Here is a 19,399-nt window from a genome sequence, read left to right as displayed (position 1 = left end):
TCTGCTATCCAATACATACTAATAATGTTATAAAAGAAAAATGCGCAGGAAAATATCAAAACTATAAGAAATATTTTACACTTTGCAATATTGAATGTGGCAGGCTATTTTTCAAGCCACAAATATCACCAAACAAGAAAAAGGAAGAGGAGGAAAAAACGCCACGATAACCATCACTCACAATCTCTAGTTATGATTGAAGACCCATCATCAGAAACATGAAAACAATAGTAAATATTACTTATTGATTAATTACAGAAACACCAGGTGTTTTTGATTGATATAAAATATTTACTGAGCATTGCCAGGAAGTGATGTCTTAGAGGGAACAAGTTAAATATTAAAAGAGGATTAATTTACAAGAAATACAACACACTTATACAGATGATCGGCTGGCCCCGATGACGGAGCGCCCAAAAGAGCCGGCTTTCTTGCAGTCACAGATGGTGGTATATAAATTCTACGCTACTTTGTTCTCATACATACCACATTACAAATGTCATTGGTATAAAACACCGATATGATGTCCTTTGCACTCTAATTATTTCTTTCTTTTCCCATTCAAAATCTCTCAAGTGAAATTAATTCCACCATTAACACAATACAATCATTGCACTTTGTAACCTATTCATTTTATTTATATTTTTTTTTTCAAAGGCACTAGCAAATTCCAATAAATTATTCTTAATTTTAAAACTGAGCACCACTTAATCAGGTCAAATTATTAGTTTTCTCCCAAATTGGGCTCTTACATCAGGAATCCATACACCCCCTATGGAAGACATGACCTTAATCTCCCACACAGGGGGGGTAGATTTCAAAAGGAGTCACCCATTCAGGTAACCCTACTTGAAATTCACACTCTCTGTGTGGAAGATTAAGGTTATTTCTTCCATAGGGGGTGTATGTATTTCACCTAGAACAGCCAAGTGGTACAGTTAATCATCAAACCGGCAACCTCCTGACATGAAACAAAATCATAATGCATAAATATGGGAATAATTGATTTAATACAAGTGCTGACCCCTAATTATTAGCAAAAGAATGCCCACGGGCTGTATTTACCGAAAAGCGACGAGGATTTCCAGAATTGGGATTTAGCGACTTAGGGAACAGTGGCGAGGATAAACAATATAACTTGTGACTGGTTATATTTTCAGTTAATCCGTGAATACTTAGATCGCAGGCAATGATTACCCCGTTGGGTTGACCTATATTGTCTTATTATTTTTATTGCATTCTTCATTATGATTTTATGACTTAATTCATCATGAAAAAAAAATTTGCTGCCTCTCTGACTCTTCCCTTTCAAAAATGATAACGTGCTATGTTGTTAACCACTACGCCAAAAGTAGGCATATTTGTGCATTGAAGTATAGCATATCATGTCAATTCCAACCATTACCAAAATTTGTGTTTCTGATTATTTTTAAATAAAAAAATTATGGCATTCCATATCGGCTGAGATGTAAAGCAAGCAATGTTTCAATACAAGCTCAAATAATTTTGCTATGCTCCGTTACTTGAAATTGAAAAATGCCATTTAATCGTTTTATTAATAGAATCTACTAATGATCTATTGAAAAATGGCATCCTTTTTATTTCAAATTGAATTCAATATTTTGATTTATAAAACTGTATCTGTGTGACTTGGCATAATGGAATATGATTCAACGATCTCATGTGCGGATGTAAAACAGGACACCGTTTACACTATTAAAAGTAATAAATAAAGGCATAATGGTGCTAAATGGTGGCAAACTCGAGGAAATGTTTTGGTCAAAATGGAGCGAATGAGGAAATCGATGAAATAATGGGCAGACGACAATTCCTGTTTTTTGCTGATTTATCACAAGTTGTAAACCCACCTTTGGAGCGGCCAACTAGTTTTTGGTTTCCGATTTATATGGGGAATACATGAGGCGAAAAATCAGGACATTTAGGTGCTGGCGGAAGCATGAGGTGTTGACCATAATTGATTGTGATTTTTAAGATGTGATATCAATTTGTTTCTTGTTAGACTTTGGCTGGCTAGTAAAAGCTACTTTATAATGACTCAGTGAAAAGTGATATTTTGTAGAAACGTAACTTGATTCTCATAGAAATCATTTTAAAATTTGATTTGTTTTCATCTTTTTGTTTCAAGCATTCTTGTTTTATAAAAGTAAGCTTGTGAGATTTTAGAAAGCAAAGTTACGACTTCTAATTCCCTCTTTCTGATGATGTTTTACCTTGTGCCTGACACAAACAAAATAATCAAGACATTTCATAAAATTATCACAATTCTCCAATATTAAATCTTACTTCTAACTACATGCTACAAGCATGCCAAAGCATTGGTGCAGTAGCTCTTGGAACAGGTCTTTTATATCTGCTTTTGGATTCATCCAAAATTTCTTATTTGGTAACTTTTTGCAGGTATCAATAATGATAAAGTAAAATATTAAATCTAAAACTGGTTGTATGAAGAAGTTGACTCTCAATGACAAAGGAACATAAAATACGTTTGTTTATTTTGCTTTCAGTATTTCATTTCATTGCCCTTCACATGTCCATCATTCCGACCAATGCCACATACTAGTAGTTGTTTGTTTCTGCATCTCCCAGGACAAATTTTCATTTCAAGTACAATCACCCAACCATATTCTACAAATCTTCGTAAAACTTTGACATTATATGGAGCTGTGGGGCAAACTGCCTTAAAAAGCCAGTCCAAAACAAAATGCCACTTAGAAAGCTAAAGCTTCATTTTTTCCAATCAGCTAACATTTATCAACCACATGATGCTCTATAAATTAGACAAAAAGATAAATATTGTTAAATTAAACCAATGCTTGATTCTTTTAATTATGACCAAACCCAAATAGAAAATAAAAATATACATGATCAGGAAAAGAAGCCAAACAAACCTTACAAATAACTGTCAGATTCTGAACAAGTTTAAGCAAAAAATCTTATATTAGTAATTGCATTTTTTTTCAATTACTCAAATGCTTCAAACAGTTACGACAAAGATTTTTATTTCAATTTATTCCGAAGGTTTGAATATAAATTTGTCAGTTGAGTTGGATGCATTATTTAAATATATTTAATTACTAAACACTTACAACCATTATATTCACATTCATGTCAGATTATAATGATCATTTCATATATGATTATTATATTGTGTTGTGAACAAGACAACATGGTGTAGAAATGTCATTTTCATGTGAGAAATATTCTGATTGCAAATATACATATCCAATAATTAGCAGGAAGAAAGTTGTTAAGTACCAAAGAAAACAAAAGGCATAAAGGTGTTAAAATTCCTATCTGTGGTAAATCCGGAACGTGGTGACATTTGTCAATGAGCGAGAATAATCTAGTCTGTTAATTAAGAGTGCTAATTAGTTCTAATGCTTTATTTGTATTGATTAATTAAGCAATATGTGCAATGAAATGTAATAACTTAAACTTGAAGTTAGCACAAATTTACACTTTGTCGAGAATTCAGAATTAAACAGTTTAGTACTTCCATGGTATGATTGACAAATGTGTCTTTTTGTGGGTGTCATTTCAGAGGTCAATATGGTCAAGTTGTGCTAAATTGACACAAAAAATTAAGAAAAACTGTAACAGATGGCTGAGAGTGAAGTAATATTAGTAGCGAGAAATTAGATCAAGTTCAAATTCAAGTTGAGATTAATTAGCAAGTAAACAAACAGCTGTCCATTGAGAAATCAAGTTTATTAGAAATGCTAGTGGTTTTTGTATATTCTCAGTTTTAATTTCAAAGTTTGTTATTATTGGGCATTGTTTAAAGCAGTGGAAATAATCCTGATCAGGCAGGGTTGCCAAGTCTATGATTTGGTAGCCCAATTGGGTGACTTTTGAAGATTTTTCTTGCAAATTTTGACCACTTGGGTGACTTTTGAAGATTTTTCTTGCAAATTTTGACCACTTCTTGTCCTATTAAAACCAATGATTAAGAAAAAAATTGGGTGACTTTTCAACATTGGCTGTCGTATTTAGGCACTTTCCTATCCCATAGAAACAATGGGTAACTTTTCAACTATTTGACTCACGATTCGGGCTGAAAAATGTTGGCAGCCCTGCGATTAAGAATTATTAATATGCATGCTGGATCAATACCACCACCAATGTTTGCTTAGGCGGTGAAATAAATTAAGCCACTGAAACAATTTGGTCGGTAGAACAATAGACGAGATACAACAGACATTTTGACCATTGACGTATAAGTTTGCTTAACCAATATTCCCAGAAACAAGATACGTTTGATATTTTGAAAAGAAAGAAATATCACCATGGTGTTGGGAACGTGTGATGTGTGGTAAATCAAGAGATTTGCATAAATTTGAATTGTAATCAGTTAGATTTTGATATTACAATATGGCTGAAACAAAGTGCCATTGTGTATTCCAGAAACAATGTCGATCCCTTTTATACTAAAATAAAATAATTTTGTTGTGATTGTGAAGAAAAATTGACTAAATCATATACCATTTGACAGTTTTATAAAAAATTGATGAATCCTCACAATCACTTGAATAATATAAGTTAATAAGTATTTTTCCTAATACATTTTGTTCAATAATCCTATATAATAATCATGATAATTCCTTCAGATTATAGTATTAATATCCATATTCTTTAAAATAGACATCAAAAAGTCATGAATTAATGAAACTGAAAGACAGATAAAGATACATATGAATCCAATATTTGATAACATTTCAAGAGTCAGTACTTTGTTATTGATTATAAAATAAATCAGATTATATAATATAAAACTGTTTTAGCTGGGTCTTTGTTCAATTGTAGTAAATGTTTAATCATAGAATATTATAAGCTGTTCTAGCGCTCCAATTATGGATCCCATCCATATGTCGGTTGGATTATTTGTTATGTAAAGCCAATTATCAAGTTCAATTCCTCTCATTTCAAAGTAATTTCCTTTTGTTCTAATGACAGAGCAAAGAATGGATTGTGAGTACAAAGATATTTACAGAATTGAAAAGGAGTGTATAAAATGAAATTGTAGTTTCAGACTCAAGAAGATATATTTTTGTAACATAAAATTGAAACACTGAAACTGGTGATTCCAGTTGAAATCCATACATGGTAGACATGATCTTAATCTTCCACAGATGGAGTATGAATTTCAAATGGGGTTACCTGAATGGGTGATTCCATTTGAAATCTACACCCCCTGTGTGGGATGTTTAAGTCATATCTTCCACAGAGGGTATACGGATATCAGTTGGAACAGCCCAATACTAAAAGCATGCCCATATTACCTGAATGGGTAACTCTATTTGAAATCTACACCCCCTGTGTGGGATATTTAAGTCATGTCTTCCACAGAGGGTATATGGATATCAACTGGAACAGCCAATACTAAAAGCATGCCCATTATTATACCCAGGCATGGCAGGTATACCTGTATACTGCCATACTGGTAAAATTATTTGAGTTTCCTGAACAGACTGCTCATATTCCAGCTGGTCCTTGTTCCAGGCAACATCAGGTGCAACATGCAATATTGGATAATTTCATTATTCTACAATTAACTTGATTAATATTATTTTTCCAATATCTTGTATAAAAGCACTTTCCAGACACAACCAACAAATGAGATTCACAAAAACACCAACAATGGTTGATTACATGGGCAGTTTTGTAATTGAATTCTGGAAACCATGGAGGTCAACTGTCAATGTAAATCCAAACTGAAGACTTCCATTTCTTATTTACTCAAATTTCTTCCTGCAGTTTCAATAAACAATATCCAAGGTCCGACAATTAAATTTTGTCTGTCCGAAAAACAAAAAGAAATTAAAAGAATGAAATAATAGCCAGGGGAAATTGAGCTGTTTGACCTCATGGCAAATTTAAAGAGGGAAATCAGATTGATTGGTGGGTATTATTTTGTTTAGATGTTTTGATGCTGTTTAGGTTACTAGTGTTAATTGTAGGATTATGTGTGTGTTTTGGACAGATAAAAAGACCACCAACAAATGAGATTCTTTGTCTTTTTGCAATCTATTGATATTAAAAATGTTGCCGAAAAGACCTCATATCGAGATTGAGAAAAGAAAAGACACATGTTTCAATGTGAGGTTTAAATTGGAGGTATGCAACCACAATATTCATACAAGTTGTCTGTAAGCTTTCAAGAAGTCCCAACATTTGCAGAGCTTAGATCATTTATTTTACATCTATTTTTATTTTGGACCCATTTAAGATATTTGAGTCATTTTCACTAATATATTGTAGATTCACTGAATTCTATCAATTTTTGACCCATTTTGACCCATTTCAACCAATTTCACAATTTGCAATTACTATGCAGGACTGATAGTCTCAATGTACAAGCCAATTGTTCCAAAATAAAATGTAGGCCCTACATGTATGCTATAGCATCGCTTCATTTTGAATTCTGCATGTGTTGCAACCCTTCCAATAAATACACCAATTTTGTTTTTCTGTCTCCCCATCTTTCTCAATTTGTACTTGAACACAAGCTTTCCTTTTTAAAGGGAATTGTTATCTCTCCATCATCACCACATCTCGTCATTCGTAAGGTTAGTTGTTGAAATAGTCATACAAATCAATCCTACAAGAAGTCGAATCAATCCGACGGCTTCACCACCTGTACCTATCATCGAAAAGCTTATTGCCTGACACACGCATATGACCCGTAAGCTTAATGGAAGCTCAATTGGATCGCAATTAACACCATCCCCTGACTACCTTACCAATCCAGCAGGCTGCTTCTGCTGTCTAGGTACGTATGGACTATGTACGCTTGCCTGCCATCTAACCCCATCATCCCTTTAGAAAACACACCCTACAAACAATTATACAACTTTAATGCTTTTCATCAAATTATCAACCTTGCAAATACAACCTACTGTGGTCATTATTTTCCAACATGCAAAATTAATTTCTCATGACAGCTTCATGAAAAATGTACGAGTAATCATCTAGCGAGCCCCATCAGCCAGAAAATAGCATTAAAAATTCAACAGAGACAAAATGAGTATTTGCTAACGAGTTAGTGTTTTTCTTTAGGACTACTGTCGCGAAAGACCCTGCTATTTGGTGGCCCAGCACCCTCAGGGGGTCACTGTTACAGATATTGACTAGAAACACTCATTGCATTTTATCTTATTCGGTATTGGTGTGAAGTTTTGATGAGTTTACCAATGGTTGCATGGAGAGAGCTCAGGCATGAATGATTCAAGAAATTGCCTTGTGTGGAAAATTTCCTCTTGCGTTAAAATGCATGATGTAATTTTATTAGTTTTAGAAATTGAATGGGATGATTTTTAAACCTGAGTGGGATGATTTTTAATTTTGTATCAATATCGCACAAATGACACGATCATAAAATACGATGCAAACACATACCATATCTTTGAACTCTTACTTCTTTTTAGATTGCAAAACATGTTCAAGTAGATTTTCTTTTCATGATGGTGGTCAGGGGTGCAAGCCATGCTCCAGTCCTGCTCAAGTCTTGAACTTTGAGGTTATACTCCTCAGGGGATTATTTGCACACCAGGACAGGTTGGGGCAGTGAGGGGTTAACATCCTACTCTTCTTGAAACTGACTGTAAGCTTCATGTACAGCATGGCTCTTCTGTATGGGAGGGGGGATTGGGGAAACAGGTTAACTTCCCCTCCAAAGGACAAAATTCTCTCATGGTTCGTATATCCACCATGGGGAATGGAAGTCTAAATTCAATCTACATATGTTGCCAATTTAATACTTCTTTATCAATACACCAGCAAGTTTTCCACCAAAAGGGATTGAACCTGTGACCTCATGCATCAGAAGCGAGAATGCTACTACTACACCATACTCTTTCTACAGGCATGTGGGTGATCTAAGAGAAAAATTGGGTACTACTAGTTAGACTAAAATCATATGAGTTGGCCATCATGACAGAGCCAGTGCAGCGCCAGTCTTCTTTTGTTAATTTGGTCAAATGTCTTTGATAGCATTGACTATTGACTCAATATATACACATCGATGTCAATGTCAATTGGAGTCGGTCATATATACATTGATATATTGATTCAAATTCCCCACCTCTATCTCAATTGTTGATAAAACAAATTTCATCATAAAAAAATATCATCATAAAAGTATTGATTACTTCATCTGTATGTCATCCAGGTTAAAGTATGGTCTAATTATTATCAGGTCATCAGCATACACTTTGCAAAATATTAATTGTGTTGTTCATTTGATTGCAAACTGCAGATCATTAAATAAATACAAGAATACCTTGAACTTGAACAATTGATTATGATTAGTGACCTTGAACTTGAAGAATTAATTATGATTAGTGACTGAGATAATGATAATCATGGAATCCCCTACAATGTAGTATACCAAATATCTGCAGTTTTATTAAAAATTATCCATCCCAAATAACTACAAGAGGCCTATTTTACTTGTTAATGTGTCAAAAAATGCATTTGGAGTCAAAGTACGCGAATTGCGCCGCAAATAATGCAATTGCGTATTCTTAGCAGCCCTAGCACATACGTTTGTTGCACATCTTTTGAGAGTAGCACAAGTGATTGCCCTTCTACTGAGCTACTTTATAAGTTGCACTATGCTGTTCCAGTTGAAGTCCACACCCTCTATGGAAGACATGACCTAAATCTCCCACACAGGGAGATGTAGATTTGAAATGGTACCACACATTCAGGTAACCCCATTTGAAATTCATACTCCCTGTGTGGGAGATTAAGGCCATTTCTTCAACAGGGGGTGTAAGAATTTCAACTGTAAAAGCCCAATGCAAGAGTGATTTGTAGGTCTTCTTTATAAACATGATCAAATGGCACACTACAACTGCTCAGTGCTAGAAGTGGGTATAAATGCAATAGCTGCCCTGTGATCATTCGACAATTTACCCAATATATTGTATTCATATATATACACATGGCAGCTATTGCACTTACCCACTCGTGGCACTGAACAGTGGAGTATCTCTTTACATTTGTAACGGCCGTTAGTGCAAACAGCTCTTCTTGACGAGACCAAAAGAGCTTTCTACAGCAGCTCATTTCAACATACAATCCCTGTTTACATGCATCCTTCTGTATGGAAACATGTTTGGATCCTTATAGGACCAGTCTCTGCCACCTTGGTCAGTTCAAAAATCTACAAATATACATGAGGTACTTACCATTTTCTAGCTTTGGTTTCTTGAGGTGATCTAGATGTGCTAATTGGGGCAGCATATGCATCGGTGGTGTAAGAGATAATGGAAGGCTGCGTTTAGGCGGTCTCCCTGGCCGACTGCTGCGCAAAAGATAATAAAACAATGGTATGGATTAGGGCATATAGTTTGCAAAAGGTGAAGATACTGTACAATGGATGGAAACAAAGTGAAAGATACAGATTTATAGGAAATGGTCAGACGATGGTGGATGACATTATTCATGTGGCAACAGCCAAAAGCGTAAACAAAACAGACAATATGCCTGCACGTTGGACGCAATTAGTTTTTCCCGAGCCAAGGTGCGTTTTTAGCTCTATTGGCCCCATTACAGAAAAAAAATGCACAAAATATATTTCCCAGTGCAACATATACATTTTCACATGAAAATAAATAATTTTAGATTCAAAGAAAAAAGAAGAAGAAATTTTTTTAATTATCGCCGGGGATGGGAATCGATCTCGGGACCCTCTGCGTGGGAGGCGAGATTCTTACCACTAAACCACGTAATCGCATTGATACACGTGGGGGGAATTTTCAGTATATATCGTAACATATCGTGCGTTATTCATACAAATTTTTTTTTCAACAGCACTTACAATGAGGTTCATTGTCGAACCTCAACGGATTTAGACTGATAAAATAGTGCTTGATAACATGCATACACTTTTGGAATTATTTGAGACATTTTTGTGTTTATGTGTAAAACCAATGACGACGTCAAAATTTAGTCAATCTTGGCCGGCCCCCCCCCCTGGAAATTGTTTGCAAAACACATGTAGAATTAATAGAAATTTAAGTACCATAAATGTGCCGATTTGGGCAGCATATACATCGGTGGTGTGGGAGATAAAGGAAGGCTGCGTTTAAGCGGTCTCCCTGGCCCTTTACTGCGCAAAAGATAATAAAACAATGGTATGGATTAGGACATATTGCAAAAAAGTGAAACAAAGTGAAACAAAGTAAAAGATTCAGATTTATCTATATAATAATAGGCATCGTCTATCTGTCTATCTGTCTGTGTATCTGTGTGTCTGTGTGTCTGTCCGCCTATTTTCTCGGAGACTAGGGGTCGCACGTTCCTCAAACTTGGTGGGTGGGTGCATATGGACCCCAGACAGAACAAGTTTGTATTGGTTATTGGGTCAAGGTCACCGGAGGTCATCCAGGGGTCAAATTAGTAAAAACTGTTTTTCTCCGAGACTGGGGGTCGCACGGGCCTCAAACTTGACGGGTGGGTGCGTCTTGACCCGGGACAGAACAAGTTTGTATTGGATAGTGGGTCAAGGTGACTAGAGGTCATCTAGGGGTCAAATTAGTAAAAACTGTCATATGGGCATGCAACTTGGTGGGTAGGTGCATCTTGACCTAAGAAATTTGTATTGGTTAGTGGGTCAAGGTCACCCAGGGGTCATCTGAGGTCAAATTAGTAAAAACTGTTTTCCGCCTATTTTCTCGGAGACTAGGGGTGCATATTCCTCAAACTTGGTGGGTGGGTGCATCTGGACCTCAGACAGAACAAGTTTGTTTCGGTAAGTGGGCCAAGATCATCCGAGGTCATCCAGAGGTCATCTGATGTCAAATTAGTAAAAACTGTCGTATGGGCATGACACTTGGCGGGTACAGTCAACTTTTAGAGTCAACTTTTTGGACAGTCTTTTTGGGGTCATCCGGGGTCATCCAGGGGTCATCTGAGGTCAAAATAGTAAAAAATGTCGTATGGGCATGAAACTTGGTGGGTACAGTCAACTTTTAGAGTCAAATTTTTTGATTGTCATTTTGGGGTCATCCAAGGTCAAATTACTAAATACTGTCATATGGGTATGAAACGTGGTGGGTACAGTCACCATCAGCCAGGTAATCGCGACAGCCGAGAACCGCCAAATACGGGTAACCGCCTAGTAGAAGATGGTTTGCAAAATACATGATGAATTAATAGAAATTATATTAAGGTACGATAAATATAGGCCTATGTTGATTGCATAATTTTAAAACAAGTCAATATGACAATAGCTAGTAGACCTTGCAGGACTTCAATCACTATGAGCCAGTGGCATAGCTTGGGTCATCATATGGGGGGGCACCAACCATGACTTGGGGACACTGGGTCTGATTGGAGGAGGGCAGAAGCCTTTTTCGGCAATTTTCCTATGGAATTTTCTAGTTTTTGCAATCGATTGGCCCCATGCCCCTATGACACTAAGCCATTACTATGAGCTTTGAGAAACAATGATCATTATGATATCTCTAGGCCAATAAGTATGGGGGTTGAAACTCAATGGGATGGGGGATTGTATAAAATGGGACAAGCTCAGAACTTTATGAACTTTAAGTTTATGGGGTTGGATTTTCTGAATATTGACTGAGTATTCCCAGAGGAAGTGAAGCATCCAAGCATCCATTTCAGCAATTTCAATTGGATTTTCACTTTGATTAGGGCTAGTGTAGTGTCATAGGTGTATCCACATGACACTACACTGCCCTCGCCCCCTTTCTATAAATCCACTTCCAACATACTTCACATATGAATCTCAAACTGACAACCAACATGAAACACAACACACTATTATCTCTCCTAACATTTCCATTAATTCCACTGGATTTCCATATTAATTATTCCTCCTTGTTTATCAGCACCGTATTTGTAATAATGATATTCAATAGTAACACCCTCGTGCACAAGAGGAATTCACCACAGAGAGAATCAAAATAACCTCATTTGCTAATGCTATCAAATGTACATACAAGGTGTAACGTAAACCCAGTAATAATTACAAAAGGACAACTTTCTAAATATGCTTGCAATTAATTGGAATAAGTTAGCAGACTTCCATTTCGGAATGCCAGACAAAGAACCGGTGATGATTTTGATATGCATATAATTCAATCCTGGTGGCTGAGAAACCAAGGCTTGATATGTAGAATTGTTGGTTGAAATGCGCAATGGTTGATCGCATAAAGAGGGAGTAGTTTCAGGTCTGTCTGATAAGTCGTAACCAAGTTTATGTACCTGGATCACATTTTAAAAGAGTTCTAACTTTTACACAACTATATTAATTACATTTAACAAAACATACAAAAGTTTCTCTAAATTGTGAAAACAATATCATTTACTTGATTTAATGATTTAGTTGCTAATTTCTTAGTACGATTTACAGGAAAGTCTCAATTAATAATTATGTTAATTTCTAATTTACATTTTCATTACTTGATTATCATCTTAATTGAGTGGATGTGTGCCTTGTTGCTATTATTATTATTATCATTCTAACAATAATTGAAAGCTCTTGCTATAGATATATATATATATCAATATATTATGTAATCAACACACTTGGCTTGTTACATCATTTTCACAGATCAATTATGATTATTTTCTTAAAATTATTCAGGTCTATGTATTATACTGGTATAGACGAATCCAACGAGCCAAGTGATGGTCAGAATTCAGTCGGCCATTACTGGGTCCTGTCTGCACCAAACTGGTGATGTTACTGCCAAATTGGGTGGATTAAATCTGTTTAAAAATCGATGCTGAATATGTTGAGATTGTGGTTCCTAGTTTTGTTCCCTTTTTTAATTTTGTGTTTCAGGATAATTTCTGTTCCATCAACATTGTAGTTTGTAGATTTGGGCCAGTTTGTTCTTTCTATACTATGGGTGATGGAAAACTTCTTGTTTGATTGTCTTATTTTTTGTTTCAGGTTAAAAAGCTACAGTTAACAAACAGACGAACATTTGAACTTTGACTCTTGCAAACTTTTAGAAAAATAAAACTCAGAGAAAAAAATCTTACTCTGAATAATTGAAATTAATTTTATAGCCATTGAAACTTCAACCAGAATACAAAGCACCAATCACAGCCTTGCATTTCATAACAAAAATGTTTATAGCAATTATTTTGATCACCACAATCAATGCATACTTTGATTTCATTACATATTTGCAAATCAAATTTGAAAAATTTCCCGTAATAGCTCGTAACAATTGGTTGAATAGGTGTGCATTTCAGGTAAATATTAAACGACGTTCATTTGTACGCCGTAATTGACCACGTTGAATTCTAATCAAATCAGAAATTCCACCAAATAGTCGGTAAATGTATAAACATGTTTGTTACAAATTTTTTCCCCATCACAATTGCTTCAAATAACATTCCCGTCGTAAAGTAATGAATAAAATTCATTTCTATTATCACTCTCTCTATCAAATTCACAAATATAGAAATGCTCTAAATTGTTGTTCAGAATGGGTCAATTTTGTCGCGTTATTAAATCGTCGGTGAGTTTCAATTACTCCCTCTTTGTTCAAAATTGTATTTTTAGCTTGTTATGACAAACATGGGAGAAAATTAACAGCTGTATTCAGCAATGCGCACAATACCTAAAGAGAAATAATTCTATTGCTGCCTTTTCAACGTGAAGAATTGATAATTGCTGCTCCCTCAATTTTCTATAACCGCGCATTTTTTCTCTCAACTCCATTTGGGCAAACCATTTTCATTAAAATGTATCGAATATGGGTCTTGTATTTGACAGAAATGATTACTTGTTTTCTGTGAGTGAGTGCGTCAAAATTTGGGTCAATTTCGGTGCATTCCGAACAATACTAACTTGATTAGCGAGCACTTGGGGATTATTATGAGAAGTAATTATGGGACCAACATTCATATCATATGTTTGTGCGTTTTCACTACCTATTCTTCTTCTCCAATAATATCATGTTACCCGTCAACAATGAAGGCTGTTAGCAAAAACGTCTCTTCTTTTAGGTTTGTGAAAAAACTGCAAAAAGATCTATTAATGGTTCTTTTTTTCACATCGAAACGAGAGAGAAAAATTGTTACAAGCCACTTTCAAGAATATTGGGCTATTCCACTTGAAATCCATACACCCCCTATGGAAGACAAGACATTAATCTCCCACACAGTGAGTGTAGATTTCAAATGGAGTCATCCATTTTAGGTAACCCCATTTGAAATTCATACTCCCTGTGTGGGAGATTAAGGTTGTATCTTCCATAGGGGGTGTAAGGATTTCAACTGGAATAGCCCATTTATTTGCAGAAGAGTTATACACTATGGAGAGAATTGGGCAAACTTATCAAAATGAATTTCTAGTTGAAGAATTTTTGTATATCTTTTCTTTTAAATCATCCCAAGGTGATGTGTGTGGTGGTAGGGACTTTTGCAAAAGAAATACTGCTGATTCAATCTGGAATTGAAAGATCTGGAAGATTCAAATGAATTCAAGTAAGTTGTGGCATCTACACACTAACATGCCCAGTACTGGCTTTGTGATTGACATATTTTGCAAGTAAAATTTGGTATAAAATAAGGCTACTCGTTGGTACCTTTCTCTACCATTGAAAGCCCAAGGCTCAATGCACCACCAGGAGGGTATGATAGCCCTGTAACAAAGCATGCATGGTGTGCACCCACTGATACCATCACTGATAGATTTCAAAATCACTCAACCAAATATGATCCTTTTGTACTGCCAAATTGGGTTAAAATAGTGTTTTTGTGTGATTTTACAACAATTTACATGCCCCATTACTTCTGCATTCATAAGGGCATAATAATCTGTGCTACTATATTGTCAACCAGTCAAGTAGATCATAGCGCAGTATAGTAGTAACTATTTGGTCTTGGTGGAGTAGACAAAGTTTGCTGCAGATTAGTCTAAATGATAGAGAATTGTCACAATTTTCTGATTCTATGGTCAGAATTGATAGTATTGAGAAATAATAGTTGGATTTTTCTTGCTTGTAAAATGTCAGAATTGAAGAGACAACCTGACAGGAGGGTATTGATTCTGAAGATTTCTTGGTATTTGTATGAAGTAGGCCCCCTATATATAGCTTCTTTTTTTTGGCTAAGGAATTTTTTTATGATTTCTATGGTTTTCAATATTTTAGGAACTTTGATTTAACACATTTCTTTGATCCAAAGCACTGCTGTAGGCCTATGTGTCAAATATTACCGTTTGTTGGAGTTTTTTATTCTTCAACCTTTTTGCTAACATGAAATAAATAAATAATAAATAAATAAATAAATAAATAAAAGAATGAATGAATGAATGAATGAATGAATGATTGAATGAACAAATCAATCAATCAATACAATAAATACATAAAAATAAATGAACAAACAAACAAACAAATAAATAAACATATAAATGTACATAAATAAACAAATAAATGAATAAATTTTCCCTAAACCATATATCCAATTCCATTTCCATTCACTGTAGCATTCTCATTTCCCAATATGATTATTTTAAACCGAACTTAATCATATTAGCTGAAAGATACTCAAATATTCATATCTTGCTTATATTCTGCGAACCAGTCAAGCATATTAAAACAATATGAAAACAACGATGACAAATGTCAAATTATTAAATATTTGACAATTTGATATATATTTGGGTCCCACAATAACCAAATAAAATAACAGATATGCAACACACAAAGATGCTGATGTCTAAAATAGTCATAAAATCATAAAACTTACAGATATTCTAATTTTGCTTAGACCAATTTGCTTAAAAATGTGGGTCACAAAAACATTTTTTTCCTTGCAATTTTACAATTCAATTTTAGATGCCCACAGTACTATGAATGTATAGCAAGTTCAACAAGAACCCATTGTCATAATGCATTGTTTAATGAACCAGAAATGTTTAGAGTACCTGTAGTAATCTATTCAAATAAAATAAATAATGATAAGCTTCATGCTAATTAATTGCAATGCATTTTTTATTAAATTCTTTCTACTCAAATGGTTATTTCATTATTATCTTCCACCACACCAAATTTGAAGAAAAATTCAAAATTTGGGTAGATTATCTATACATGCATGAGGGTAAGGCCATGTGCCCTAGTTTCATTAATGTGGGTAGGGTTCAATTTTCATAGAGGGTTGAGGGGCCAACTTCAGGGTGGAAAGCCAGACAAAATTTGACAAAAATGGCAAAAACTCAAAATAGGCCTGAAATCTTAAAATCAAGCATCCCGCAGGGGGGTAAGATTTCCACAGGGGGAAGCTTCTGCTTTTACCCCCTGGCTACACCACTGAAGACAACTGGGGGAAACCAAAGTTGAGCCTCCACCCCAACACTGCCATACTGTAAAGGCCTATTCCTGCTTTGGTCCCCAAGTCCTAGTGCATCCCTTACGTTCCATAAATAGTTTCAATGGCTTAATGAACTTTGACTGCTACTATGATGCTGTCAGTAGTCATAAAACTTTACTATTGAAACTCATCTGATCAATATGCAAGTTTTGACAAACTTAATCAACTTCAATGTTTAATTAATGAATGCATATCTCCCGTCCATGGTCTGTTTGATACAGTGAAAATGGTAATCGTCATGACAGCGTGTTTATTACTACCAGAGAATCATCTTCAATGGCCTATATCTGCAAATTTGTATAATTTACATAGCTCAGGTGCTGTTCTTTTATATTGCAACGAATTAACACTTACAACGACCGCATATATCGCCGGTTTCACATGGCTTATTCCGTACACCTCGCCTTACAACTACACATGTGTAAATTATACGTAGATTGATCAAAAATTTAAAGCTAGACGGTTTTTTTTATTATTTGATTCGTGAAATGAACTTTCGAGCTTAATATGCATTGGAGTGAATCCAATAATTTATCCACAACTTGTATGGTAATTTGTCATATGAAAATTATATGTGTGTGTATATCTTGGGTGAGTAAAGTAATAATTCTAAGTGTTCTTGTTTGTTGGAGTGAAAATGTGTGAAGCGTGATTAATAAATAAAACAAAACTTTTTTTTCTAAAATAGATTTAAGGTGTTGACTGTTTGTATAGATACAAGATTTAAACATTAAATTTGCGACAAACATTTGTATTTTGAATCAATTAAAAAAAATATGATCTCTTACAGTGGCATAGCGTCATAGGGGCACGGGGCACATGCCCCAAATCCATTGCAAAATTTAAAAAATCCCATTGGAAAATTGCCGAAAAATGGCTTGTGCCCCCAAATCAGACCCTGTTCCCCCCATCATGGTCGGTGCCCCCCAATATGATGACCCACGCTATGCCACTGATCTCTTAAGCTTTATTGGAACTCACCCTAGCACAACCCTATGACCTGTTTTTAACTTAAGGCATTGGTACAGCAACATCACATTTTGCGCTTTTTGGACTGCAAAATAGTGATTTTTGGGGACAAATTCTTACCAATACACATTTTGAACGGAATATAATTTCTGAAAACTTGTTATTTTACACTTTGGCAATCCCCTAAAATATTTTTAAAACAACATATTATTCCAAAACTAGCAAATAGGGTTAATGCAAATTTGAATGTCATGCACTTTTCCGACGCCAGGTATCTATTATTGATAACATTGTTCCCCCTCCTGTTACCCCTATCACTTTACCATGCCCTCATTTTTTCCTATTCAAATACGACGACATATACGACAATCGGGATAAAGAACAAAAACAAAACATGCGTACTGTTTAACCATTGGGATCGGGGTTGCTGAATTGTGTCGACACAAAAGGTGTAAAAACAGTATTGTACCAACCACAGACAGTGCACTATATCAACTTACTTCAAGCCAAACAAACACCAGGGAAAACGACACTCCCAAATCTAATGCAAAATATCGCTTTTCTTATACAGGGTTTTTTGATTTTTTGAATTTCTTGTTTTGTTTTGTTAACACAGTGATGGCAGCTGGATTTATAACATTTGAATTCATTTCTGCATCGGTGGTGTGTTTATGTATATGTCATATATGGTTGATAGCGAAAGCAAATTGATTAATTTCTGTTTGTGTCTTGCGATGCGCATTTGAAGAAAAAGAAAATTAAATTAAAATATCTAATCCATAATAGTGGGTGGAGATTGTCTTGGAATTGTGTTAATGGATTATTCTAAATCAACTATGGAGAATAAGCTTAAAATAGCGAATCATAAAAAAATACAAACAAATAAAAGAATTAAATATTTATAGGTCGATGCAAGCAATCATATCTATTTAATTATAAAACACCCTCATGCCCGCCAAAAGCTGTGAAAGAGCCCAGCCCACTGGAGTGTGAACGGACATCTCTTGCTCAGTCAGTCAGACGTACAAGCAATGAGCAATTTCATTTGAAACAAATATGACTGTTTCAACTGGCGCTCTGTATACCTATCCTCATCTATCACTCTCAACTAATGTTTGTTGCATACACGCATTGACACACGCAATTGAGAATGATGCTTGATACATACGTGCCATGGCTTGATGCATGCGAGCAAGCGTGAGAGAGTGTATGCGTGAGCTCACTCGAGAACAACGATTGACGACTTTCATCCAATAAATGTATATACACAGTAAACTCGAAAAGGAATATCGGCTGAATGCCAGAGTTGAATATTGATAATTAAACTTGAAGATCTGCGAGTATTTCTAAAGCCAAGTTTATTTAATTTTCCTCAAATTGATATACTTTAAAAATATCATACAAAGTTAATCATTAAGAAGACCTGTTTAAATTTGTACATTTTCCTTCAACTTAAGTTTGCTCACAATAATATATGCCTAGTCTGTTGTATAGAAATGCTAAGTTCATAACACTTTTCTCATAAATTCGCTTAGTAACCAGCAACCTTAACCCCATGCGAACTACCTGCCGATTGGCCAAAAAGAAGTTTTCATTATCAATTGGACCAATCAGCAACATTGTTAGAATAATTTCACTACGCAAAAAAATTGGGTTGAATTCTGATTGGTGATTAAAGTGAAGGTATGATGTAATTGACCAATCAGAGGCAATGTTAGATCGGAAGGTATAGTGCTCAGGGGGTTAAGATTCATCTATTAGAATACTTATTTCTTATCCAAAGAAATTCACAAAAGATACAGTTTTGACCCAAAAATCTGTATTTCATCAAACAGCGACGTCGTTAAATAAACTTCACAAAACAATAAATTGAGTCGAGTCTCTTTTCATTCATTTGCACTTGAAAAGTCTAAATTGGTGTACAGATGCCATATTGGACGTGATCTGTGAAACCCAATCCATGTGATAGCCACACCGAGCTCATTTCAGTGATAGATTTGACACGCATAATGCAAATGTTCTGCTGGATATGACTGGGCATTCACGA

General features: G+C 35.1%; 1 protein-coding gene across 4 annotated transcripts in view; it reads right to left on the bottom strand.

Annotated features, from left to right (window-relative positions):
- The window catches only part of LOC140161004 (dachshund homolog 1-like), a 144,672-nt gene that overhangs the window by 37,393 nt on the left and 87,880 nt on the right, over positions 1-19,399 (bottom strand). For 3 of the 4 annotated variants that reach the window (XM_072184373.1, XM_072184374.1, XM_072184375.1), the window contains exons 2-3: positions 10,049-10,135; positions 9,213-9,328 (exon numbers count right to left, since the gene is read on the bottom strand). In XM_072184373.1, the coding sequence (XP_072040474.1) occupies positions 9,213-9,328; positions 10,049-10,135 (203 nt within the window). The remainder of the gene's footprint in view (positions 1-9,212; positions 9,329-10,048; positions 10,136-19,399) is intronic. The other variant, XM_072184376.1, reaches the window with a different exon arrangement.

This window comes from Amphiura filiformis, chromosome 9 (genome assembly GCF_039555335.1).
Source record: "Amphiura filiformis chromosome 9, Afil_fr2py, whole genome shotgun sequence".
In the NCBI taxonomy this organism is placed as follows: Eukaryota; Metazoa; Echinodermata; class Ophiuroidea; order Amphilepidida; family Amphiuridae; genus Amphiura; species Amphiura filiformis.
This window is presented reverse-complemented; position numbering and strand designations above follow the sequence as displayed.